Genomic DNA, 26,533 nt, shown 5'->3' on the forward strand with positions numbered 1-26,533 from the left:
AACTTGAACTGGATATTCGGAACTGGTTTGAAGAGCCTTACACCCTAAAAAATCAATTACGCAATATACAACAGTTCTGAATGATTTAGACTCATAAAATTAATTTCCCAACATTTCCAGGACCTGCCTCTCTTTGGAAATCACATAACCATGTTCTTGGGTCATTATTCATTTCTGTGTGGCTGCATTTAATAATGTTAATCTATTCCAAGTTATGGGTAGTTTATTATCTCCCTGAAAAAAATATTCTTGCCAGAAGTGCTTACACCTATGAGACTTTATGGCAAAGAAATGACTTTCTACAAACTACCTGTTTTGCAAAAATAACTTTGTATTTCAAAAGTTTATTTACATGTAAAGTCACAATCATCAACTTTGTAATTAGGTGCACGGGCAGATGTGTGATTAGGCACACACAAATAACTTTCCCTGTGAATACTATCCACAGCTACTTATGTAGATTCAAATTTCAGAGTTGCTACCTGTAGGGATGAGCTGAGAGGTCTAAAAGGCATGTCTAGAATAACACTGTTAGCTGTTACAGACTGAAAGTACAAAGTAACTATCAATTAGCACATAAGCAGCAATTATTTTTGTTTCCACGTATTGTCACCCTCCCCTCAACTTTTTGTTGCACTCACCATTGTAGCATATCAGCACCTCACAAAGTGATCACAATCAAAATATAGCAGGCTCCTTCACACGACTATAGGCTGATACATAAAAATCACTTAATTTATCACTTTTTGTGTTGTTGTTTTTTAAATAAAACAAGTAGGTCAGGTAAATTAAGCAAAACGTTCAGCATTCACATGAGAAAGTCAAATATATTTTGCAGATGAGGGAAGTACAGCAGAGAGAAGTATAGAAGGTGCCACTGCAGAGCCAGAAAGGGACTCGAGAGAGTCCTGACTTCCATTCCCATAGGCTAATGACTAGACTTGCTGTGGGTGAGTGGTACAGAGACTGAGTGCCTGACAGATCACTGCTTACATCTGACAGATGACTGCAGCTCTCCCAGACTGCAGCTGCATGCAGTACACACCTGTAAGAGCACCTCACCAGTAACTGGCAATGGAGTAAGTAATAACCTGTTTACCATGAGCAATTAACTGCCCTGGGATAGCTGCACAGACACACCTGCATGCCTGCAATATATACATGTGTAGTTTTATCACTGATTCCTTCAGGAATAACGCTATACAGATTTTGGTGAAGTTAACCTAGGGTAGGTGGTTTTACCATCTGTCTGCTCATTTTTTATACTGCACTGAAGGTCAGCTATATTGGTATAAGCATGGTATCTATTCAGGTCTGAAAGGACATACTAATAGAGAGAAGTTGGGAGATTAGGCAAGAGTGAAACTGGGAAGGGGAGGGGGGCCATGGAATTAAAGCATAACAAAGAGAAAGAGGAAAAATAAAGGAAATAAAGGGGAAGATACTGAATATCACAAAATAAAGCATATACAAGCATCCTTGAGAGGGAAAAAAAAAAGAGATTGGAGTGAAGGAAAGGAAAGTAGAAATGAAAGCAAGAGCATTAAGTGCATTGTCATTTTTCACAATGTATTAAATAGACAGCTGGTAGCCAAAACAGGGCCAAAATACACAGACTGCATTTGGCTATTGTGGGTTCTTCTGCCACTGCCTAAAATGAACTCAACTGTGGATGGAACTGAGGGGAATTAGGACCCACCCTTTTCTTTTGATACCACTAATCTGGCCCTGCCAGGGATCACATTTATACCAGGCTCACAGATACTGTCCAAGAGCCCTTTCTTTCCATTTGGAATGTCCCAAAAGGCAGGTGTTCATCCTGGAATTCCTCACAAGAGTTTTCTCCTTTCCTGGCAAATTGCTCCATGTGCTGCACGCTGTTCACTGGGCATTGCTGAGGCTGTTTGCACCTGCTATTTAAGCCCCAGATGGAGATGTAACTGTCCTGCACACAACTGCCCATTCATGTACTGCATTTCAACTAGGACATAGCCAGTGGGTTACCAATACAGTCTAATCCAGGGAGCTCAGCTCTAGATGGAGGAACAGTGGTGACATTAGACTACAAAGCTGGGACTGAGATATAGGCGGAAAGGAAAGGAGGCAAGAGTGCAGGATGAATCGCTAGCCTACACACAATGAGGAGTGCCCTCCCCGTCTAGTCCCTTCTCCCAATTAACCAAACCCTCCAATGTGCCTTACTACAGGGTGACTCTTTCTCCCTACTGCTGATCTTGCTTGCATCTCTTAGAACAAGACCTCTGTGAATCTTTATCCTCAGATGCTAAAACCCTTCCTCACTGACTACAAACTACCACAGCCTGAGCCCAATTGCTAATCTGTCCAATCCCCTTTTGTCATTGCTACTGCAGAAGCCAAAGTTGTCCCCCAGCTTGTGCCTGCCCTCTGAGACGACTTTGAAATTTTAATTTTGAACATCTGTGATTGACTGCCCTGGTGCAAAACTGCTAGCAAAGAGCAATCTGCCTGGAGCCTGGATCACAGCTGCTATATTCCATTCATTACGAAGTAGACAGAGCCAGGCAAAGGGCTATGCTGAGCAAAACTGTCTCACCATGTAACAGAGAAGAAGGGGAAGGATCTATGTGGCAGGGTAAGGAATCTACTTCCTGCACTCTGGATCCTTTGTTGAATTGACACTAACAAGAACAAAAATTAGATATATAAATAATTGGCTCTTTATTTTAATAGCCACATTGCCCAAGGTCTCCCTCATAACTCCCTCAGTTCCTGGAGCAGCAACACCCTCCAAACTAGCCCTCAACTCTCACTGCCCAGGAACCATGTCCATTTACAAAAATACACATCTGTCAGGGTGCACAGGAGTGTGTTTCCTGGAGAACCTGAGGAAGCTGGAAGAGGCAGAGGAGAAAGGTCACAAACTGTGGCCACAGATCTGCTCAATGTGGTAGATCTCCTTGGGACAGTCTGCAGAAAGGATTAGCGGTGTGTCCTCTGTCACTACAACATCATCCTCAATTCGTATACCAATGCCACGGAACCTCTTGGGGGCAGCCAGGTCATCTTCTGGGATATAAATCCCTAAAAGAGAGGAAAGAACAAAGTGCCCTGAACAAGTAGGAGGAGACGCACTTTCAGAACACTGACCCTGTTGCCACCCCACAGGGAGAGGAGAACAGGGCGTACACTTGGTGACTCATTGGCCTATACCAATATAGCTGACCTTCAATGCAGCCCCACTTGGTGAGGCTGGAGAGAGTTGGTCTTGAAGACATTTATTCAGGAAATTAACTTTGGTTCTCTCTGGTCATAGCAGCCAGTGAAGAAAGAGTGGAGAGTGAGGACATTTGCCCCTGCTTACAAACCTGTGTTTGTGAATATAGAGCCTCACTATTCCAGCTGGCCTTTCTACTGTCAGTGCTACCTTTATGAGGCCTGACTTTCATAACACTGTGGGTGGTGGGAGAGAAAGGCTCAGGAAAGGAAGCTGGTGTCAGGCACCAGTTTCCATTTGATGGCTGCAAAATGAGTAGTCAAGAGCCAGAGGGAAAGTGTCACTGTTAAATTCTTCCTTTGTAAGGATGAGGGTGTACGCTGCAAATTGCTTCCTAGGAGCTTCCTAGAAAGTTGCTTCCTGAGCTTCCTAGGAGCTAGTGTGGGTACCGTCCAGCCATGGCAGCACAGAGCTCAGGCCAGGCACTGCCTTCTTATCATGGTAAATTAGCCTATAGGGCAGCAGTCTGATCCCAATTCCCCAGTTACTTGGAATATCTTTGCACTACACTGCAGTCTGCAGGGGAAACATTCCCTGTTAAAAGTCCACCACCATAATCCTCTGATATTTTTGGTTGGGCTTTAAGAGAAAAATATGCTTTATTTTTTAATTATATTTTAAAGAACTTTTGAATCCTTTGGTTGAAGCTGCCATGGGCTACTTTGAACTGTATCACCATCACCATCACGACATGGCCTTGGCCCAGCACTAAAAGTCATCCTTTTTACCTGGTTCAATGGTTATCACCATGCCTGGCTGCAGTGGAAGTGATCGGGACATGCTGGGTGTGTCATGAACATCCATACCCAGGTAATGGCCCACATGATGCGGGCAGTACTTCCGGACAGCCTAGCAGAAGGCAAAACACTATTATTAGAGTTGGCGAACATGGACCCTGATCTGCCTCAGCACCAAGGGTAAGGGGTGGAATAAATGCACAGGAAGAACATGAGTCAGGTTTGTCATAGCAACTGTGCTGTCCATCTCATGCCTGAAGAATCACCATGGATTCTCCCCCACTGAAGGGAACATTGTGGGTACCCAAGGAAATGGAACAATAATCCTTTGTTTGAGCCAAGCCTAAAGCAGGCTGTTCACTCTGCATCGATTCTATGGAGATCATGAATGCCTTGTTACTCCCAGAGCCTGTCAGTTTGTAGCACTTAGAGTATGTTCTCCACATCACTCACTCACCTGTCCTGGTTGCTACAAATGGACAGGTTCTGGTGGTCTGAGCCTGGACTCTCCAAGGTAGTCTGGGCAGAGCTGTTTGGGGAACTGTAAGTGAAATGGTATCCGAAAAGTAATTCCTCCCAAATTTGTGATACAGACTTAGGACTGATATAAGCTCTGGGAGTAACAAGGCATTCATGATCTCCATAGAATCGAGCAGGATAAGGATGCCATGTTGATGTCACATACCAGCAGAACTAGGACATGAAACCCCCCCTCCAGGGCATTAGCCCCCTTGTTCCTTCCTAAACCCTTCCCCAACCAAAGGATCTCAGTGTAAGAAGGCTCAAATTACTAACCCCGCCTCCTGTCTCCACCCTGTACCCTTGATATTTATTTTTTGGGAACTAAGCTGCAGAGGTGCTTCTCATCTAGCTGTGCTGCCACCTGCTGGGTGATATAGGCATTGCCTCACCTTGGTTCATGCGGGAGGATCTCTCCCTAGCACAACTGTAACCTCATGCAACACAGCTGGATACCCATATTGGCTTGGAAACCAGGCCTCCTGAGAAATGCCAGGTTCCCAGCAGACTGCCATTCCTGCAGACAGAAAGCAGTCAGGCCTAGGGAGGGCCAGACATGCTGGAGCAAAAAGTTCAGGTACCTTGAAGAAGTGGTTCTCATCAATGCTTCTCCTTAGCACCCCCAGTTCTCTTAGCTTCTGCCCTGTGAGGCTCAGCATGAGATTGTAGATGTTCTCCAAGCTCACACCTGGGGAGCAGAGGCTCAGACAAGACTTCTGGACCTCCAGGACTGCCTGGTACAGCTCTGCTTGGGGACCAGTGAACCTGAAAGCAGGGGAAAGCAAAGAGAGTCACTTCTCAGATGGGAACTCCTCACTTCTGCATCAAATTCAAGCTCAGGGCTACAGACCTAAGAAAGAGAAACTGTTGCCCACCAATAGGCCAGGTCAGGCAGGATGTTACTGAGGTCACCTCTTTCTATCCCAGGGAGAGGGAGAGCTCTCTATCAGCATCAGGGCAGAGCAAAGCCAAAATCCGAAGGGAATCAAAGGGCAACTGGAACTAAGCAACCATCCCAGGGACACACTACTGAAACATTTACAACGCGAGACAGGCAGGCCCTCACACAGACAGACCAAACTACTCTCCTACACCTCCCATGCATACCCAGAGTTAGCATACACAGGCTCAAAGGCAAGACCGATCTCTGAAGGTTAGCCTCACCTTGATAGCTGCAGTAAATTTAAAAACCAGCAATAACCACACACATTCTCACCATTATTGGTGAGGAAAAGGTGAGAAATACAGTTCCTTATACTCTCAGTTTAGTTTACATAGTCTTAGTTTCACCAACACACCACAGTGATGGGTACATTATCATTGCTTTCATGGACAGACAGTGTAGACATCTGTATACACACATGCTCCACACCCATACACGTAACTAATCACCGAGTGTGTTTTTCCCACTCCTTCAAAGCTAGCATGTTGCCTGCTGCTGGCATCCTACCTGCCATTGATGGGCCATGTACGGGTGATATCACTTACATAGCAGGAAGACTCACACCCGCCATCTAGCAAGACCATTTCACCATCCTGCAGGAGAAAGGAAGAAATGCACTGTGTCAGTCCAGTCCAGTAAGAAAATTTCTCTGTGAGAGGGCTGACCCTCGAGGAGGTACTTTTTTGCAAGAGGAAAGTGCAGACTCTGTCCTTATCACAGAACAATGCCCTTGACAGGTATAGACAGGTACAGCTGAACTGCCTGGTTTCCTTTAGAGGAGCTCCCTAAGTTAAAACAATACCTAGAAAACCCAAGCTCCAATAATCTGACGTTCAGTCTTTTCTGGGGAAAGAAATGTGAGCTGTTCTATACCTTGAAGAACCAATGCCATCCAAGCAGGCTGGCATCTGTGGTCGCTGCTCTACACCAATCAGGGTCAAGCAGGGAGGGTTCCCCTTTTAATCCCTGGGACAGAAAGGGTGTGGAGTGATATGGAAGAAGTGATGTGGAGAAAGATTTGCCCAATGCTTCTGGTGCATGAACTCAGGAAATGTCAAGGAATACCTGGGCAGTTCTAGCCTGGGAGACTCCTCTGGTAACAGGACAACAGGAGATCTACTGTGCACTCCCAACACTGCCAGCACAGTGCTGCTGTCCATGAACACTTCCAATTATTGCTATTATTTTTACTGCTATCTTTTAGCCTCAGGCTCTGAATCAGCTCTTCTGAGATGGATTTGGAGGTCCTAGTTATAGGAAGGCTTTGGATGCATTCACTGCCAGTCTGATTCAGCAAACACCGTTCAAACCGATTGAGTGCCTGCTGCTGCCATGCAAGCTAAGTGTCTAGGTGTGGAATAACTGCCTTGTCCTTCCTTCTGCAAAAGACTGTCAACTGTGCAGCCACTGCTGTATTAACTCCAGGTCAGATTCTGTGTTCACTTATTCTGTGTACAACTTCAGTGTTTTAAGGGGATACCATGGCCTGGCAGCCAGAACAATGCAGAGTCCCTTACCACAGATCTCAGAGTGAATAGGAGAGAGTAATTCTACTGCATAAAAGGAAAACTCATAAAGTCAAGTCTCAGATACTTCTGCTGCTGATTATTCACACTATATATAGAGAAATAGTATGAACATTCACATTAGTAGTTAATAAACTGAACCCACTTCTGGAGTACAGACAGATGTAACAACTGCACCATATCAAAGGATAGTGATGTAAGCTGTTACAATACAACTGTTACATCTTCCTGATTCTGTAGAGATACAGGTGTAGCAAAACAACTCCAGCTTCAACACTTCATACAGGGTCAAAGTTGGGAGGATTTAGCTTGCTACATGATCGTGAAGACGTAACAGTTACAATATAACAGGTGCTGTGTCCTTCTGGGCAACAACTTCCCCACTTTTAAGGCAGCTAAAATGTCCATTTGTCTGTGATTCAAAGGCCACTCAAATGCTATTCTCAACTTCTTATGAGCAACTGCTTTAATTATTTTAGTCAAGTATGGGATGGTCCCCCCACCTGTTCTCTTAGGAACAATGAAATAAGTTGAGTAAATGCTGGAGAAATTCTTTGCTGAGGGGAATATCTCTCCGATCTAAATGTTTTGGAAAAGTTCTATGTCAAATATATTGTCTCCTTATCTTAAAGGCAGGCAGAGCAGAGCTGCTGCTCTTGATTACTCTAGGACAGCTGTTCTCAACCTACTTAAACTCAAGGCATCCCTTGGAAAATACCAGCTCTTAGTTTTCAATCACTTCTTGACTATGTAAAAATAACAGAACAATTCTTTTGTTGCAAAGAACTCAGACCTCAGCAGGTCAGATTTTTGACACTGTAAATCCCTATTTGAAATCACCGGGTTTATTTTATGGATCGCATATAGGCATCTGCACACCTAATGCCTGCATAACAGCCTGCTACACCCTTGAAAGGCTCTCATGGCACCCGGCTGAGAATCACTGCTCTAAGAGGTAACTAACTCCAAGGTATTATCTGTAACGGCCAGATCCTTCTGCTTTTCAGAAAGGCTCCAAATGGTGCCAATTGGTTCTAAGTATTACAACAGTCATATTTGCCAATGTGCAAATAGTGGGCACATCTACATGTTCATTAATGCGCCATAATCAGTGCTACTGTGCATTAGCGCAAACAAATGTTTTGTGATGCTTAATTTTCATTGCACTAAACCGACTGCACATTAGCACAAACAAACACTTTTTTATGTGACTAACCTACTGCACAATTAGCATGTTTTTTGCCAGCTGCACCAATGCGCAGTAAACTTAGTCCAATGGGCATTAAACATCTCATGTAGACATGCCCAGTGTTATCCAACAAATGAAAGTGTTTGTACCTGCCACCTCTTTCTTTTTTCACTGTAAGAGGGAACTTCCCCAAAGGATTTGTTGAGTTGCCTGACTTAATTCTAAAGTAAATTGATGATATTTTTGTACAGGAAAGGCAAGTTCTCTAAATGAAAATATAATGAAGAATTGAGGTGTTCCTGAGATAGTTATCATTGTTATCCCACATTCTGGTCAGGGGAAGCAGGTACACATCAGAGGAAAAGGAAAGCAAGAGTCTGGCTAACTATTTCATCATTTTGGTAACTGGTTTGGTAACTCTCTTCCTGTAGGGCTTTTGTCCTAAAGATCTTAAGTTTGTTACTCGTGGGTATTGGGGGAGGGGGCATGTCTTGTAGCTGTGGTCTGCAAGAGAAGCTGGAATTGATGTTCTTGTGGAACTTTTGGGACACACATCTATTAGATGGTTGCCAGGAATCACAAGGGACTGCATTCAATGTCCCAGGAGATCCTTTAAAGTTCTGTGGGGCTATGATGAGGCAGTAAAACCATTTTCATTAGATTCACCCTACCCAGTGTTTCAGCCTCCCTTTTCACCAAAAGGGAGAGGGCTGGGGCCAGAGCCATCCCTGGGGGGTGGAGAGAATCAGGGAAACTGCCTTGGGTCCCACAGAGTTGAGCCAGCTGAGTCAGGCCACCTTCACATCCTGCCACTCGCCCTGCCCACCCCCCGTGTCCAGGCCTTGCACAGGCTGATTTGCCCTGGGCCGTGAACCCTACTACGGTCATCTCTGACTGGGGCTACAGATTGTCAAGGGCCAGCCAGTTTTCTGGTACAATATCAAACAGTGCAGTTCAAACACTTGAAGGATGTGTGGTTTACCTTGATAAGCTGATTGTTTTTCACATAGTGCAAGGTGTTAGACCTGTTACCACCAGCAACAACGGGGGGGTAAGCCAAGATGTCAGCACCACGAGCCCGGCACTCAAATTCAAACTGAAGGACCAAGACAAAGGAAGCCTGTTAATTCTGGTACAGTCACCTCCTGTACTGGAGCTGTCATACTTACTGCCATTCTCTCTTCCTATGCAGAATGTAGCAAGCCAAATGAAAATGAAACTGCATAGATCATGCCCTGAATGAAAACAGTCCTGAGCCCCACCCAGGGTCCCAAGAATAGCAGAAGTGCAAGAACAACCATTTTTCATGGAAGCATCTAGAATGCAGTGTTTGGACTCTTGGATGAGCTACCTGGGCTTCAGTTGCTAAAAGCTGTACCAAAATTTTATGATGCTAATTAATACATCATATAGTTGGAAGGTATTGGTGCATATTTTAAACACTGCTCTTGCTCAAGTCCCATACAACTCTGCACATTTTAAAGGTCCTACGTGACCAGGTGCCAATATTTTGGAAATAAATATTTCTAAAGTACCAGCAAATTTTAGACTATTATTTGGGGTTTTTGTGATCCTTGCATTTTAAAAGAAATCAATTTCTCTAGAATTCTGCACTGCTGATCAGCACAGACTCATCTGAGGTAGAAAAAAGTCAACCAAGTTCTACTTGCCTTTAACCTTCCCATTAAAATCTCCAAGAATATTTGGGTGAGAAACGTAAGAAAAATGTATAATTTAAGGTTGTTCTGCAACTGCCTCAGGAAGATGCTTTGTTTAAGAGGTAGGTTTAATTTAGTCATTACATCTTCAGACTCCCCCAGAATGGAATACCCTGTAAAAGCTGCACAAGCTTTTGTAACTGGAAACCAGCTCTGCTGGGTAACATACATATTAATCCAATGTGCTTAGATCAGCGATTCACAACCTTTTTAGACAAAGCATCCCTCCATAACTTCCAATTTAGCCTCATACTATTTCAAAAACTAATTTATTTATTGCAATATGTAAAAATATGACTGCAATTCTTTTGTTTCAAAGAACTCAGAAAGACCACAACAGATCAGAATGTTTTCGACACTATGGATTCCTGTTTGAAATCTTTGGGTTTATCTTTTGAAATGTGTGCAGGTGTTTGCACTCAGTACTAATATTGTGCAGCACCCCTAAATGAACCACACAAAGCCCTGGTCATGAATCACTGATCTAGATATTATTCTTTTTAGTAATGCAAAGAAAGAGCCTTGAAGGCATACGGATACAGTTCTTAGCCAGAACAATAACAGGATATATAGTGAGAAATGAAGCCCTAACTGGGAAAGATCGATTCACCTTTGGAAAGTTCACTGCCCTTGCCCTCCTTCAAAACATTCCTGGCTGTCTTCTGACGTTTTCCATTAGTAATCTGTACCAAGGCTGTTAGTTAATTACAGCCATTATGACCAATGCTACATCTGATATTTATAGTTAATAATGCCATGCAGTTTAAATAGCTGTATTTCACAATAGTATACCAAGTCAATTAGTAGATAAACATGATTCCTACAGGTAAGAGTGCAGAGTTGTATCACATGGTGTCTATGCCTTGGGCAAGGAAGGTAAGGAAAAGCTCCTGGATTCTCAATGGAGGAAAGTGGCAGCAGTGGACCTTCACTGAAGCCCCAGTACAATCCTAGAATTCCTCCATTCATCCCACTCAGTTACCCATTTGGACTGACTTTCCAAAAGTGTACACCTAACAGAGGGGGGTTATGAAATCCTGCCAAACATGAACACTCCCACTTCAGTCACACTCACATGGATGGAGAGGGGAGTACTTCAGAGAAAGGAACTCATAAGAACTAAAAAGCATGGGCTATCTCATTCTCTCTATTCTCTCCTTCTTGTCACCTTTGCTTTTATTTATTCATTCAACAGATCTCTTTTTGTCGTCTTCCCCTATTGCTGCTTCCTCTCCCTTGTTCTTTGAATGACATTTCCCTACAACTTATACACTGATCAAATAGTTCCCCACCACCACCAATGGGAAAGGCACACCCAGGAATACTGTCTGTTCTCCAACAATACCTGCTCCTTTAAAAGGATCAGGCTAGATAGCTGCAGCTTCAGAGAGCACTTTTGCCATTGGTACGGGTGTTTTAGATAAGTGTATTATCTAGGTTATAGAATGTTGGTATTTCCTTACACGGAAAGAGCTTAAAAGCATTCTCCAGCAGTCCTCACTAAAGTTTCAGCCCCCATCCAGATTGCTGATTTGAAACAAAGGCATTAAACCAAAGCTTTCCAGGAAAGATGTGTAACACTGCAGTCAGCCTTTTACACACACTTATGCACAATCATACAAGGATCTGAGATGGAACCTCAGGCTTTTAGCACAGAAGGGCCAGGATTCAAAGGCCACCGATGCTCAAAGAGCACTCTCAAAAAAACAGCTGAGATGCAGCCATAATCCAAAGGTGCTTGCTGGACTGGGCTACAGCTCTGTATTGAACAGGGTAGTAATCAAAGGAACCAAAAAATTGGATGGGAAGGGGTTGCAGTGGTATGCAACTAGCACTCAGAGGCAGCTCTCAAGGCTTTTCTCTTCCTGGAGGAACAAATACCTGTCTGAGTACAAAAGGTGACCAAACGCTCAGCCCACATGCCAGACCAATGCAGAACACGAGAGCAGGTCATGTTCAGCGTGTGAAGAGCTCATGATCATGAGGCCGACCAGCTCGTGATCAGACAGCCTTAACAAATCAGGAGCTGCAGGAGAAGCGTGCCTGCCTGGCCAGCAGACACACTCTCTTAACTGTAAATCAGCAGCCTCCTCTGATTGGCTGAAGAGTTTATAAAAGGGACAGCCCGCTAAAGCGCAGGGTCCCGGGTTCCACACAAGCCCTCGGATAGGACTGATCACCCTGTCCAGGAATCCGTGTCCCCATGGACAAATAGTCATACGAATAGTCATACGCATACGAATAGTCACACCCTGGCTATTATTTCACCGAACAGCGAGCTCTCCATCCGCACGTACATCGGAAAAAGCAATTGCTATCTCCTACCTGTCATCTTTAACTACTGCTTCACCACTGTCGTTTTGTTGTGTAACCACTGTTGAAATCTTACTGTAAGTAAACGTTAAGTTCAATTTTACTATCTTCCAACTGAGTCAGTGTCTCTTTCATCCCCGGCCTGTCCGCAAGGCGGGTTGGTCATCCACCCGCCCCCCCGGTTCAACTGGTAAACCGCCTGGTGAGTGCTGCGGTTACTAACAATACCCAACTCTCTTACCTCCACAGTGTAGTTCATAGAATGATCAGGTACATACCTTGGCATACAGAAATGCTTCATCCACTGGGGATTTGCTGGCAAACATTGTTTCTGTGAAAGCCTGTCAAACAGGAACATGGGCCTTTTATTAGCCAAGGGCCTGAAGCTGAAGGAAACATCTCCTTTAACTCCAGATATTCTGAATAAGACATTCAGGATTACAAAGAGTGCAAAAAACCCCTGTCCTATAACACAAGAATCAGAGCAAAAATTAATTTAAAAAGGTGTGGGGAGAAGATGGTATGAGAAAGTGAGAGCAAAAGCATGGTGGGAGCATGGGAAAGCACCCTTGTTCTGGAGTGGGTACTGTTTTAAAGGAAGTCAAGTACATAATAATTGCTGGCTTGTCTTGGTTGGAATGATGTCAACTGTGAGTTCTCCAAGTTGTCCCCCTGGCTCAACTTACTTTTATCAAGCTTGCCCCATTTCATTTTTATGTCAGCTGCTCTCTGCCAGCCTCTCAAGAAACAATCACCCTGTGTATTTGATGGGTGCGTACACTCCATACCTGTGATGTCACCCTTCCAACAACCTTCATCCTCTCAATCTCTGCAGAGGATTTGATCAGCCGGAGGTTTTGCACCAGGTGACAGAAACCTCGGATACGGTTTTTGCTTCCAGTTTTCATCTCAGTCAGAGGCTGCAGGTACTCAGAGTGGAGCTGAGGGTGCACAGGCCTTGCATAGTCATACCAAACCACATTTGACTCACCTGAAACACAAAACAAAACAGGCTCAGGCTAAGATAAGACGCAAATGTTTGGAGAGTGCTAAATGAATAACCTCCTCCAATATTAGGAGACAATGGTTTGACATGTTATCTGAAAGGTTACTGCCCCCAAATTTGTGATACAGTCTTAGGCCTTACATAAGCTCTGAGAGTAATAGGCAGACAAGGTTCTTTGGGTAAATCAGTTGGGTAAAAGACAGTTGGTCTAATAAAAGACACCAGATTTACCCAAAGGACTTTGTCTGCCTGTATCCTTAGACCAATACAGATACAACCTACACCCCTGAGAGTAACAGGGCATTCATGATCTCCATAGAATCGAGCCGATTAGTAATGTGCAGACTAACAGGTGTTTTTGTAGATTTAACAACGATTATTAATTTAGATGTGTACACTCAATCAACAAACACCTGTTTGCATAAAAGTACCCAGCTACACTCACTCCTCATAAAGGCAGTCACAATAGTGAGATAAGATGAGCCAGGTAGAGCATTTCATGCCAGAAACATAACCTTACAATAGTGCCGATCAAGTACTTGGATTTCTGGGGTTAGAGCCCTACTGACCTCATAAAACAAATACACCTCTTGGTCACAACCACTTTAAGTCCAGATCACTAGCAATTCTTTTTTAGGCTGGCTTGTTTGAGAACTCTGTCACCAGATTTCCATTGAAGAGAACTTGTTCAGAGAGAATACAATTACCCACAAAGCAATATCCACCAAACCATTGAGGACAGCATACCTACCCCTGCTGTTTGATCTTTTAATCACAGAATCATGTAAAAGTAGTGCTGGTAGGGACCTCTGGAGGTCATCTAGTCCAATCCACTGCCTGAGGCAGGATCATCCCTATCCAAACCATCCTGTATGAATATATTGTCTAACCTATCAGCAAAACCAGAGCCAACCTCGACACAACTACAAGGCATAACACCCTAACCTACCACAGGTAAAGCAAGGGGATCATAGCGCCCAATAGGCCTGTGCAAAGTGGCAAGTATTCACTTGGATTGGAATTCGGCCAATTCAGAGGACAGTGATTCAATTCAGACATTCAAATCACTGTCCTGATTTGATTTGGCCGAATCAGATCCAAAAGATTTGGCATTGCTTCAGAGATTCGGCCATAGACTAAACAGGCAGCTGACAAGTCTGTTGAGGTTGGGGAGGGGGGAGGGAAGCAGCGTGGGGGAGGGAGGGACTGGTGCAGGGACTGGGACAAGCTGCCTGACCCGGGCAGGGGCATGTATTACTCAGGGAGTGGGGCACAGAATGCAGGCACGGCAGTGCTGGGAGTAAGGGCTCTGCCCTCCCGCCGCTTGCCCAGCCGGGGCAGGGGTGGGGTGGTGTGGGATGCAGGACCGGCTCGCTGCAAGAGGAAGGGAGCAACTAGAAGCAAGGCATAGTCCCCACTCCCAGCACTGCTGCGCCCACATCCACTGTATCAGCTTAGCCTATGGCCGAATCGCCAAATCTTTTCTGAATATTTTTCTGAATTGATATGGATGTTTCTAATGGATTTGGAGGTTTTAATTGGTCTCTTGATTCAATTTGAATTCAGAGATTCAGTTCCCAAATTGGCCCGAATCTCCTCTGAATCGAATCAGCTATTGAAGCTTCCCACAGTTCCAGTGTCCAATATCCTGTTGCTGCAAAGATTGTTAAAATACATTTGAGAGGTCCCAGGAAGAGGGCCACAACCCCCTGCTACAGAGAAAGGTACCCCCCGCCTCCAATCTGTACCAATCTAATCATAGGGTAAAATTCCTTCCTGATCCCAAATATGGCAATTGATCTGACCCTGAGCAGAGCCAAGTCCCTCTAGCCAGGAATCTCTGGGTTTATGTCCCAGAAGGAGCACTGGCACACCCATCAAATTCTCCAGCCTTGGCTGCCGCCAACTCCTAAAACTTTTGAGGAAGGTGATCCCTCCCCCCACCCCCTGCAACAGCAGGAAGGAAAAAAAATTAGCTCCTAGCCTCATGTGGCAACCAGAAAAGCTCAGAAGCATGGGGAATATCCATAGTAGAACATAGGCATTAGCTACTCATAGATCATCCCGGAACAATGCTTCTCCAATCTCTTCTTGAACACCTACAGTGATAGAGATAGACTGCCCAGAGAAGTTGTGGTATTTTACTGCCTCGCTGTTCTAACAGTGAAGAAGTTTTTCCCGATATCCAATCTAAACCCATATTGCTGCAACTTCAAGCCATTGATCCACACCCTGCTCTCTGTAATAAGAGAGAAAAGGCACTATAATGAATATTCAGGAATTTAGCATGCCCATTACTTATTTGGCTAATTCCAATGGAATGCATTTCTCCTTTTAAAGTCTGCAAAAGTGTTTTGTTTAATAATTTGGGATGTTAAGTGTTTTTGATAAAAATACATTTAAGTTTGCTCTCAGTTATGAATATTGATCCCACCCGATTATGTTATACAAAGTTAAAAAAATATAAGGGATAAAAATCTCCTGTTCAGGGCTTAAGTCAATCTCTAATAAGTGAGGGCTCCAAGAACACATTTCTTCTCTATGCATTTTATTCTACAATGGTCCATGTTTTTCACCTCCTTTTCAGTTTCAGGCCATTCTGGCGAAAGTATATTGGACTACATGGACAATTGTTTTGGGCAGGACAATGCCAAGGTTCTATTTTTTCTCCTAATTTTTTAGTGTCTTAAATTTTCTGCATCCATACACAAAGGCAGAAGAGGAATTAGGATAAGGCGAAACACATTTTTCTATTTGATAAAACATTTCTCTGGGGACCCCTGAGGTAACTAAAAAAAACCTGTTTGCTTTACAGAGGTGCTTTTCTACCAGAACTTTGCTAGCAAAATTCTGTTCCGTCCATTTGGTAATATTTTGAGGTGGTGCAGGCTGGAAGACATTTAACAAGGGTGATCTTCTGTACAAGTTGCATTAAATTATAAAACTTGGTGTGACGCAGAAAATGTATCTCACACCATCCAAGAAGGCAAAAAGCTGTAAAATAAGTGCTGGTGTATCACCAGAGAGTTTCTAAAATGACTTTAATGCAGGTGAGAGAAGCTGAACTGAGAGCCCACTGAGAATGAAGTTTTCTAGTGAAAGATGCAACACAGCATAGGCAGTAACTTCTCACTTACACACAGTGCCTCTGTACTAATAAGCTTCCACATTTGGGGGCCAAGTATCAGGAAGAGAAGGAATATCAGTCTTTATAGCCCTATCAATCCTTTGCTTCTCTTGATACTGACAACAAAGGACCAATTTTTGCCAAAAAGGGTCTTCAATGATATGGACACAGTTTCACTAGCTGGTACCCAGGTGGAGACCATCAGCTCACAGGCCAAGCAGCCAGACTACAATCAGAGGTGAAAAGATCTGATTCCTGTTCCTAGTGTCATGTGCTATCCTCTGAGCCTCCCAACTTCAGATAAGGCCGAAATCAGCAATACAGACCATGTCCCAATCTAGTGTCATCTGGTCCCTTTACCCTGGGTCCCATCTCATACCCTTTCTGTTACCTTTAAGTTTGGCCACCAGGTTTCTAAACTCCTCTATGGTATAAGCTTCATCCACTCCTGTGAGAGCTACTGCCCCATCCGTGCCTGATCGCGGCCCATCCCACAGCTCTCGGTTTAGGTCTCGACGTGGTACAAAAAGCATGGCTTTGTGAGATGGCAGCACTTTGCCAGGCAGACTCTGGAGCACCAGGATGCTGTCAGGTTCCTGGAACCCACACAGGTACAGGAAATTAGTGTCTTGGTGGAAGGTGTATGGGATGTCATTGCTCATGTAATAGGTGGGGTTGGATAGCAGAATCACTGTGTGGTCCATACCACCCCAGTCTTTAGCCTCCTTCTGGATCGAACTCATCAGCTTATGTCGGCGTAGAGCATATTCCACCTGGGACAGCCCTGGTGTTACCTCCCCTATGAATGAAAAACAAACCAGATGAAGTAAAATCCTGATCTCAGAACCACCTGCCTCCCATCCCACTCTGTGCGCTCATTAAAAAGCAGCCTATTTAGTAGGGGTGCAAGATAGAGATTTTGGGGACTGATACAGATAGCCATTTTTTAAGGAGCCATATCAGCCAATTCCAATCTGATTTCCAATACAGCATGGATAGCTGCACGAAGCTGGTAAGTCTGTTGTAGTGGAAGGGAAGGGGGAGGGAAGAGGTGTGTGGGAGGCAGATCAAGGCCCCCATGGTGAAGGAGGGAGTGGGGCTGGGGCAGGCGCCGCCCAGCCAGGGCAGAGTGGGGGGGAGGCGCAGGACAGAGCTGTGGCTTGTCTGGGGGGTGTAGGGAGCAGATCTGTATGAGGTGGGCTGCCGCTGTGGGCTGGGGCTGCGCTCGGCTCTTCCTGGTGGGGGCTGGGCCAGGCTGTGCTTGGGGCAGGCTGCAGAAGGGCTGGAGGGGTCTATGGGGGGGAGGGGAGGCCATAGCCCCCTAACCCTCCCTCCCAGTGCCGCTGCCATCCACTCTGAGTGCAGCCTGGCCCAGCCCCCTGCCCCAATCCTTCCCTCACCACAGGGGCCGTGATCTGCCTCCCATGCCCCCCTCCAACCACAACAGACTTACCAGTTTCATGTAGCTCTCCAAGCTGCCAGGCTGTGCTCCTCACAGCCTACATGCTGCGCTGTGGCTGTGCGCATGCATGGGCCATTTATCAGCCACATTATGGGCCACATCAGGCTGATTTCCAATACAGCCAATTTTCTTTATATCAGTGTCAATCCAATATCAGACCAATGTATCGGTGCACATCTACTATTTAGCTAACCTTGTATCCCCCTTTTCTCTGCTCTCTTGCTCCTCTGATGTTTACACCATCACTTTGGCCTCATACCACCTTTTCCACTGCTCTCCATCCTACTTTTTTGACTTCATGTACCCACAATCTCCACTCATTTCTATCACCAGGTAAGAAGAAAAGATTTCTTTTAAACTAATCAATGTTTTGTCTATAAATTCTGGGCAAATATTTAGATCAAGCAGTTACAGACAAAACCCCAAAGCATTCTGGGAGCAAACTAAGGTCAAATGAGTACTGTCAATTTCCAAATGAAGATGGAGAGAAATGGAGGAGTGGAACAAACTGAACTTTAACCCTGTTGGAAAATGTTGGCTTTTATGGTATCTGGACATTGAACAGAAGACAGGACATGGTTCTAGTGTTAATTCCACCAGATAAGGTTGTGTTTGAACAGCCACTCTAGTGCTGGGTTAAGTCATAAGACAGTTAGCTTCAAAGTATAAGCAGCAGAGTCAATGTTGCCAGTACCATGTGAGACCAATTAAAAGCAAAAAGGTTGTCCTTGAACAATTTGATTAGCCAATAAATTGGCTCGGTTTAGAAACAAACCAAGCCTTCTTGGATGATGTCACAGGATTTGACTGAGCAAAGAATACTTGCCCATGAAAGACCCAATTTCTTCCAATAATTAACAAAACAGGCTCTTTTGAATATTAAAAGCTATAATCCTATTAACTCCAAGAACACAAATTCTCTTTTTCTCAAGACTGCACATTTCACCATCCTTCCCTAGCAAAGAATCTGAAGACTGGAGACTAAAACATTCTCACTGCAACTGAATGAAGACGCGGGATCAACCTACCCAAACTTAGGTAGGTGCTTTTAAAAAGAGACAAAGGGAGACTACTTTAACCGGGATTTAAGGTAACGTTCTGCAAATCTTAAAGAGTATTCTGACTAATGCCCTATATTCTTATATGTATTGCCTTTTCATATTGCTAACTTCTAGTTCATAATTCTTTTCATGCTGATATACCACAGAATAATGACTAAAATAAAGCATGCTATTTAATCTGTAATAGAAGCCCCCTTCTCCAATAGCTACTTTCTATCTACACATTTTTTATGGGTGGTTACAGGGAAGAATTTTTTCCCCTGAGAAAAGAACTTTGAAAACTATACGTTTTATTTTTTATTAAACTCTCTTTCCGTTAAAACAATTGCCAACACTTGTTTTGTCTAAAAAAAAATTCCTACAGCCCTGGAAGTTATCAAATCTGCAGAATCATTTTTAAAACTCAGAAACCAATTCTAGAATTATCCACTATGTATTTTTGGAATCTCAAATGGTCTATTCTACTCTAAAGGCTTCCTAAATGTAATTAAAGTTCAAGTGAAATTTAAAAGTTGGGTGCAGTGTCTGGTAGGTTTTGGATTCCACTAGTATTCTGGCTATGCCAGAGGAGTTTGTAAACAGCTTCTGCCTATATGACAGTTCTAGGTGTCCAAAAGCATAGCTGCAAGGTTTCTGTTATTGGTTTAAATGAACTGATACTCACTTAGTAGCTGCTTGTAATATTTTTAATTTTGTGCATTCTTTTTAATAAACTTATTTAAGTGCTAGATTTGATTATGTAAGACCTCTTGATCAATACCTAACTTCTTAGCTATATATTGAAAAAAACTCAAACATAACACTTTTCTTGACTGCAACAAATTCCAAAATATATTTGTGCTCTCTTTTCAATCTTTTTAAAGGTTCTCCCTCTGACTGTTGATCCACCTGCTCACCTTCACTATTTCCACAAATGTGCACAAACTCAATCTGACCTCCACTGTTGGTTTCTAACTTTATTGTTACTTGCTTTGTTTTCCTTTCTCTTTTCTTCCAACTATGAAGTTGGAGAGGAAGCTGTTCCTTAAATGCATACTGTTCATCTCTCTAGAATTCTGTCCTCAACGTTTTCTTGAGCCACCTCCCCAGTTTAAATCTCACTTTTGAAAGCTTTCCTTTTTTTCTTTGGCTCACAAAATATTATCTATTAAGTATTTTTGTAATATGATGTGCACAAAGGACTCTCTTTAAAAACCGATGTTATTGGATTGGTGGCAGGCTAGTTGAGGAGCAGCCACTGACTGAAAAAGCTTTCTATGCTTGGTTCTAGAACAAGAGGCAGTCTGTGTCAGAAAAAACTACCATATTTATTTGAATCTAAGGTGAGGTTCCTTCTCCTCCGCATTCAACCTGGGGAGAAACAAGCCTCATCTTGGATTCAAGTACCAGCAGTTCAGTTCTGGCCCTGGTCCTGGCCAGAGCCAGGGTATTGCCTGCCTTGGACCAGGGTCAGAGCTGCTGCTGCTCCTGTCTGGAGTCAGCAGCAAAGGGGTCAGCAGCAGCTGCAGTGAGTTCAGATCAGAAGCGATGGCTATGGCTATGGTCAGGGATTCGGTGGGGGATGGGGCAGCAGCATGTGTGGAAATTGGATGGAAGACAGGGCAGCAGTGTAGGTTGGGGATCAGGCAGGGAATGGGGCAGCAGTGCATGTGGGGATGGGGCAGCACCATATATGAGAATGGGATAGCAGCATGCAGGTGGACTGGGAGGGAATGGGGCAACAGTGCGCATGGGAAGCAGGAAGTAAAACATGTGGGGATCAGGAGGAAGAGTAGGTGGCATTTGTCAGGGCGTGGGTGGCAGCATAGGCCAGGGATTGGGTAGGGGGTGGGCAGAAGGGGAAACAGGTGGCAGGGGCACAGGCATAGGGGGCAAGTGGCAGGGTAGCACAGTGTGAGGTCAGGCTGCTGACCAGCTCTCTCCCCGGTGGGACAAGTTTAAGATGACTCTTCGGTAATTAGATTCTATTAAATGAAAATTATAACAAATATATCATTTTCCAGTTGTAGAATCTAATTATTGGGGCACTGTCTTAAATTCAAAGTCATTTTGGATTTGAGTAAATACAGCAGTTCCTGAAACAGGCAAGGCTTTGGATTAGGATATGGGAACCACGCCTCTTTCTAGAGCCAGAGATTGTCACAAAATGGAAAATTCCATGAGGAATAAAATTACTCCCTTGAAATAAAATTACTATAAGTAAGATAGGGCCAGGCTATAGGCACTTTATATAATACAGCAAATCAATGTTGTATTTTACATTAAGTTACTTCCTTGGAGAAATGTAGAAAGGGAGAAACATCTCCTGACTGGTTACCTGCCATTCAGGATCTTTACCTGGCTTGAGAAGGTGTGGGTGTGTGAAGGGGCTAGGCTGACCCAGGTACCGGTTTGGAATTTTCCTCTGCTGGGCAGGCTGAATGGAAAACCTCCGAAGGAAACAGAACTTGCAGTCTAAAGAAAAGAAAATGCCCTCTGTCAAGATGTAAAACCTTTCTAGTATCATTCTGAAAATCTACATGCCCTCTAATTTCCAACTCATTTATCCCACTTCCACTGCAGTGATAACCCTTCTTAATATGTCAACTTGTTGCAGTTATTTTGAAAACAGTTAAAATGCAAGCTCAAATATGAACTGATCTCAACAGAAACAGAAGAATTATGAACATACACTGACTGGGATGAATAAAGGGAAGTCAGTGTATGCTGAATTGGACAAATTAGTGACTGCAGGCTTGAAAGAGGAAAGCTGGGCTGATCTTGTGTGACATCTGCTTTTGTTTTGTACAGAGAACAATATACAAAGAAAATGAAATGTTTTATTCACCAAAGTATTGCAAAAGCTGGGGTACTGCAAACAAAACCCACCTCCCCTTTCCAGCACATTTGGGTCATGTCCTATAAGACCCATTTTTAATGGGAAAAAGAGATGTTCACTTTTTACGACCTTTACAGCCCTCAACCCTTCTCTTGAGACAGCTAGTAAAGTCCATCAAGTGCCACTGTTATATGTTATGAGGTAAACCCCTTATCGGTGGGCGGCGGGGCGGGGGTGGGGGGTGGAAACTACTCCACCTAGTGCCTTAAAGTTATTTGTTACCAGTATTATCTAAATTGAAACTGGTCAGTCAGAAGCAAGCACTTCAACAGCTGTACTTCCTGTTCCTAATACCACAAGTCAGTGGCATTCCCAAACAGGCAACTACAAGAACTTGTTGCGTGCACCGAGGACCTGGGGACACTCTTGATGTGAAAACAAGAACATGACTATAACATATGTCCCTGTCAGTTTTCTCTGAAAAAAAAAATCTCTGGATCTGAAATTTTAATTATTAATCTGAGCCCTATTCTAGTTTACTGAATTTAGGAAAAGTGTCTAGTGGTTTTCAGACAAAGTTCTTTGGGTAAATCTGGTATCTTTCATTAGACCAACTCAAATAGTTGGAAAATTTCTTCTTAGCAAGCTTTCGAGTTTAAATAACCTTCATCAGGCTAAGGAAGCATCTGTAGTTAGTGTGTGCTCTTCCTGGATGGAATGAATAGTAAAGAAGTCAGAGGCTGGTATGCAGGCAAGAAAGGCAGTCCGTGAAGATATAAATAGTGATTTTCAAGCTTCCTAAAGTCACAGAACCCTTTCATATCACTTCTGCTGTGGAACCCCTCCCCTTGACTCCATGGGCCATGTGAGCTGACATGAAGCCAGTCAACCCGGAGTGGCAAGGTGGTCACCACCTTCTGTCCCGCTCCTTCATTACCCCCAATCTCTCTGCAGAACCCATGATGACCTACCACAGAACCCCAGAGGTCCATGGAACAGTCTGAAAACCGCTACCCCCGTTGATCCTTTCTACATCCTTAGACAATTATAAAGGAGGCTTAGGGTAAATTTAAATTCAAGTCTTCAAGGCTCTGTACTCCTCTTTCTTACCAGTCTTACTTTGTGTTTAGAGTTGAGACACGCAAGTGCTTTTTCTAGAGCTAAAATTCAAATACAGACCCAAAACAGGATGTATAGGCAGCGTATCTCCCAGGGAGATGAGAGAGCTCTCACAAGCAATCATTTATATTTTAAAGGTTTAAAGAGTTCTCAAGACTGTGTACATGCAATAAAGATAAAAACAAATTATACATTTATTAGTTACAGTAAACCTGACTGATGGTTTGAGCAGTCACCTGAAGGGGTTCAGTCTCCTGGGTAGCATTCTTGGCTCTGCTACTGATTGTGTAAACAGGAGAAAGTCATTTTTCTCTGTGCCTTACTATTTAAATGGAAAACAAATATCAGCACATCACATGGAGAATGAAGGCTAGGCTAGGCTAAAAGGATACTGTCTAGGCAACCTACATTTAGTAAAGTAACATGTTAGGGGAAACATTTTTAAAGTTTTAGGGTGTTGAATGGGGAGTTTGTTGTGGTGGTTTCTTATCTTTTGGGCTGTTTGTATGTTATCATAATTGGATCTGAATCTTTTTGGATAGGGTGGGATACAAGTCCAAATAATAATAATAATAATTATTATTATTAGGAAGATTCCTAAATGTGTATGTATGCTTTAGTTACAATGAAAACAGAACTTATTTCTTCAGTCCTGGAAGACCAAAACATCAAATCACTGGGTTAGGGATTGGCAACATTTTGGGGCAGAGTGCCAAAAACACCCATAACCTTGACTTGTAAGATGTCGGCATGCCAGAGACAGACAACAGGGAGGCATCAGGGGCTTGATCCTTGTTGTTACAAGGCAGCCCTGGTTCCTTCCCCACCATCTGCCCCAAGGTGCGTGTGTCAAGCAAAATGCCTTTGCACACTCTAGCACCTGTGCTGGGAGTTGCCTGCCCCTGTTATTAGGGGTGCACTGATAAAGATTTTCTTGGCTGATACCAATGGTTGATTATTAACTAGCCATAATGGGCCAATACTGATCCAGTAGCCGACTTACAGGAATGCAGCCCAGAAGATTGGGGGGGGGGGAGAGAGAGAGAGAAGGGGCATGATGGGGGCTGACTGAGGTCCCCACAGTGAGGGAGGGAGTGGGGCAAGGGCAGACGCTGCCCAGTCAGGGCCGTGAATGCGACCCTGCCAGGAGCAGAACAGATCTGCAGGTGGCTTATCCAGGGGATACAGGGCAGCTCCCCGCTGCTGCGTGCACCCTTGGGAGTGGCATGGCGGGGCATGTGCCCCCCCAGATTTGTGCACAGGGTGAGGGTGGTCTGCCCACTGTGGGCTCAGGGCCGGGGGCTGCGCCAGCCTCTTCCCAGCTGCATTTGGGGTGGGTGGGGTGGGGCAGGTAGCAGCACTGGGAGGGGTGGCTACAGGGTGGGCTATGGCCACCCCAAAATTCACCATAGCCCCCCCTGTAGCTACCCTTCCCAGCACTGCCACTGCCTGCCCCACGCCCTCCTGCCCTGACTGCTCAGCACCCTGCCAGAAAGAGGCTGGAGCAGCCCCTGGCCCTGCATCCTCAGTGGGCAGCCCACCCTTGCCCTGCACACAAATCCAGGGGGGCACATGCCTCTCCTGCTTCCCCGGGGGGTGCAGTGCAGTGGTGGGAAGCCACCCCCTGCCCCATCCCCCTGAACAAGCTGCCCGAGGCTCTGTCCCAGCAGGGTCATATTCACTGCCCTGGCTGGGCCTTGTGGGAGCCTCAATCCGTCCCCCCATGCCCCTTCCCTCCCCCATGCTATTTCCTCCCCAGCAGGATTACCTTCAGGACGCTGCTCTCTAAGCTGTCTGTGTGCATGCATGCAGCATTTAATGGTCACATTATCGACTACACTGGCCAAAAAAGCTGATTACCAACAATGCTAATTTGCCTTTTATCACTGCCAATTTGATATGCCACTGATGTATCAGTGCACTTCTGCCTGTTATATATGACAACAAATTAATGCACATTGCAAAAATCATATTTGTTTTTGCTCTCATCTTAAACAGAAAAATGCAGCCCTTGGACCCCTGGCATATTAGTAAAGCTTACAGCTTCTTTTTACAGGAGAAAAATGTGCATTGTGTTCTACATAACAATGCACTGCACCCTGCGCAGCCCTCTTCTCAAGATCTTGGCTCTGCCTGTGGTTGGCCCAAGGACAGTGATTCCCCTAAGAAACCCTTGCCTCTTGCACCCTTTCTGGTGCATCAGGGCTATACTCCCGCTTTACTAACACTTCAGTCCTGATGCAAGACATGCTAGAAACACCGATTGGGAAACATGTTTGCAAAGACAGCCACCTTCCCACACAGGTCTAAGGGGTTGCACTGATCCTGGCAGGGTCACACCAAGACCTGCTGCAAAGATGGAGAAGGAGAAGCCACACAGACATGCCTCCTTCCGAGCTGCTGTGATGGCAACGAGGGCAGGTGCATGCAGCAGCATTGCCGGGTCTTAAATTTGAAATTATCATATTGTAAGCACAAAATTATCATATTTGCTGGAAAGCTATCACATGCTGAAACACTATGCAAATAAGTACATAAATAAATCTTCTTTACTTTATATTGTTCACTGCAAGCTGCCAGCGAGTGAGAGCTGGGTCATCACAGTCTAAGCATTTCTGTGTCTTGAGTAGGACTGTCAACCCTGTTTGAATCTATTCCGGGAAGTTTCGGGAATGCCAACGTGCCCATGACACACAACACGAATGTGCCTGCATGCTTGCATGTATCAGTTACGGAGTACAGCGCACAGACTTAGTCAGGAAGGCAAATACACATGACTATTACATTTTTAAAACCCACTGAACTACTGCATAAATCAGATTCAACATTTAATATTTATTTTAATGAATGCCCTGTCATTCATCCCCTGGGTGCCTCTCTGCAGTCTCCTGGAGGTTTATATCTGGAGACTCCAGGGCAATCCTGGAGGGCTGGCAACCCTAATCTTGAGGTGAGCCGTCACAGCAAACCCGAGAGTCAGTTTTGCCAGTGACTTGGGTTTTCCACCTGCTGCGTGCCTAAGCTGCCTCCAAAATGATCCTACAATTTTGAACGCTTGTACCATTACTGCTCGTACAACAGGGTAAACGTTCGTACAAATCCGACCATGACCGTGCACCTGGCAGCACCGGCGCCACCCCCAGCACGTGGGCAGTGGGGGCCAAGCTGGGGGCATCCGTGCCTAGAAGGAAGTGGAGGCTCTGACCTGCGCGGCTGCGCCAGCCGCGGGCGGCCGGGAGACACCTCTGAGCCGGGAGCCAGGCCATAGCGCGAAGTACCCGCTCCCCCCACCCCCCGGTGCTCGCGGGGCCTCCCGCGCTGGCTAATGACGTCATCCGCCAGCTCCTCCTCTCGGCCGGGTGCCAAGCGGGGGAGGTGGCCGCGCTAATCGCCTGCCCCCAACAATCCCCGAAAAAAAAAAAAAAAAAAAAAAAAAAAAAAGTGTCGTGGAGCAAAACGACCTGCTCCGCCCTCACCGTGGGGTCCTGGATTGGAGTAGGGCGGCTGTTGATGACGTAGAGGGAGGAAGTGGGACGTGCTCCGGGGGCCTTGCTTCTAGAAGGTTCCGGCCGCAGCGGCGCTGCGGGGTCGAGGGGCGGGGTCGCGGTGGGGGTGGGTCAGGGGCTGGGGCTGGGGAGGCGGTGCGGGGCGGGCAGCGGAGAGGAGGGGCCGGCGCTGGGCTACACTGCACGCTGCGCGGCCCGCCATGGACCCGCGGAAGCTGAGCGAGCTGCGCTCC

General features: G+C 45.1%; 1 protein-coding gene across 11 annotated transcripts; it reads right to left on the reverse strand.

Moving 5' to 3' along the window:
• Window positions 1-1,256: 1,256 nt before the first annotated feature.
• Window positions 1,257-26,406, reverse strand: XPNPEP3 (X-prolyl aminopeptidase 3). 11 transcript variants are annotated; one of them, XM_025208944.1, is made up of 11 exons: window positions 26,000-26,134; window positions 23,031-23,070; window positions 21,175-21,311; window positions 16,726-17,133; window positions 12,990-13,192; window positions 12,480-12,542; window positions 9,153-9,266; window positions 5,963-6,048; window positions 5,094-5,277; window positions 3,985-4,105; window positions 1,257-3,063 (listed from the first exon to the last, which is right to left on the reverse strand). In XM_025208944.1, exons 3-11 carry the CDS (start codon window positions 21,179-21,181, stop codon window positions 2,897-2,899), a joined length of 1,353 nt encoding a protein of 450 aa, XP_025064729.1. In that variant the 5' UTR covers window positions 21,182-21,311; window positions 23,031-23,070; window positions 26,000-26,134; the 3' UTR covers window positions 1,257-2,896. The 11 variants fall into 11 exon arrangements, with proteins under 11 accessions (XP_025064729.1, XP_025064728.1, XP_025064731.1 ...); XM_025208943.1 differs by having other exon boundaries at window positions 23,031-23,073; XM_025208946.1 differs by having other exon boundaries at window positions 21,195-21,311; window positions 23,031-23,116.
• Window positions 26,407-26,533: the final 127 nt, after the last annotated feature.

Source organism: Alligator sinensis, unplaced genomic scaffold (assembly GCF_000455745.1).
Source record: "Alligator sinensis unplaced genomic scaffold, ASM45574v1 scaffold215_1, whole genome shotgun sequence".
Lineage (NCBI taxonomy): Eukaryota > Metazoa > Chordata > Crocodylia > Alligatoridae > Alligator > Alligator sinensis.

Bases quoted from the DNA above. Each gene is read 5' to 3' on its own strand.
- XPNPEP3 (XM_006027664.3), bottom strand. From the start codon at position 26,129: ATGACGTCATTAGCCAGCGCGGGAGGCCCCGCGAGCACCGGGGGGTGG. The intron at 13,193-16,725 runs GTAACAGAAAGG...TTTGTGTTTCAG, and splicing joins CCTGGTGGCCAAACTTAAAG to GTGAGTCAAATGTGGTTTGG. The intron at 4,106-5,093 runs GTACCTGAACTT...GCCTTCTGCTAG, and splicing joins ATGAGAACCACTTCTTCAAG to GCTGTCCGGAAGTACTGCCC.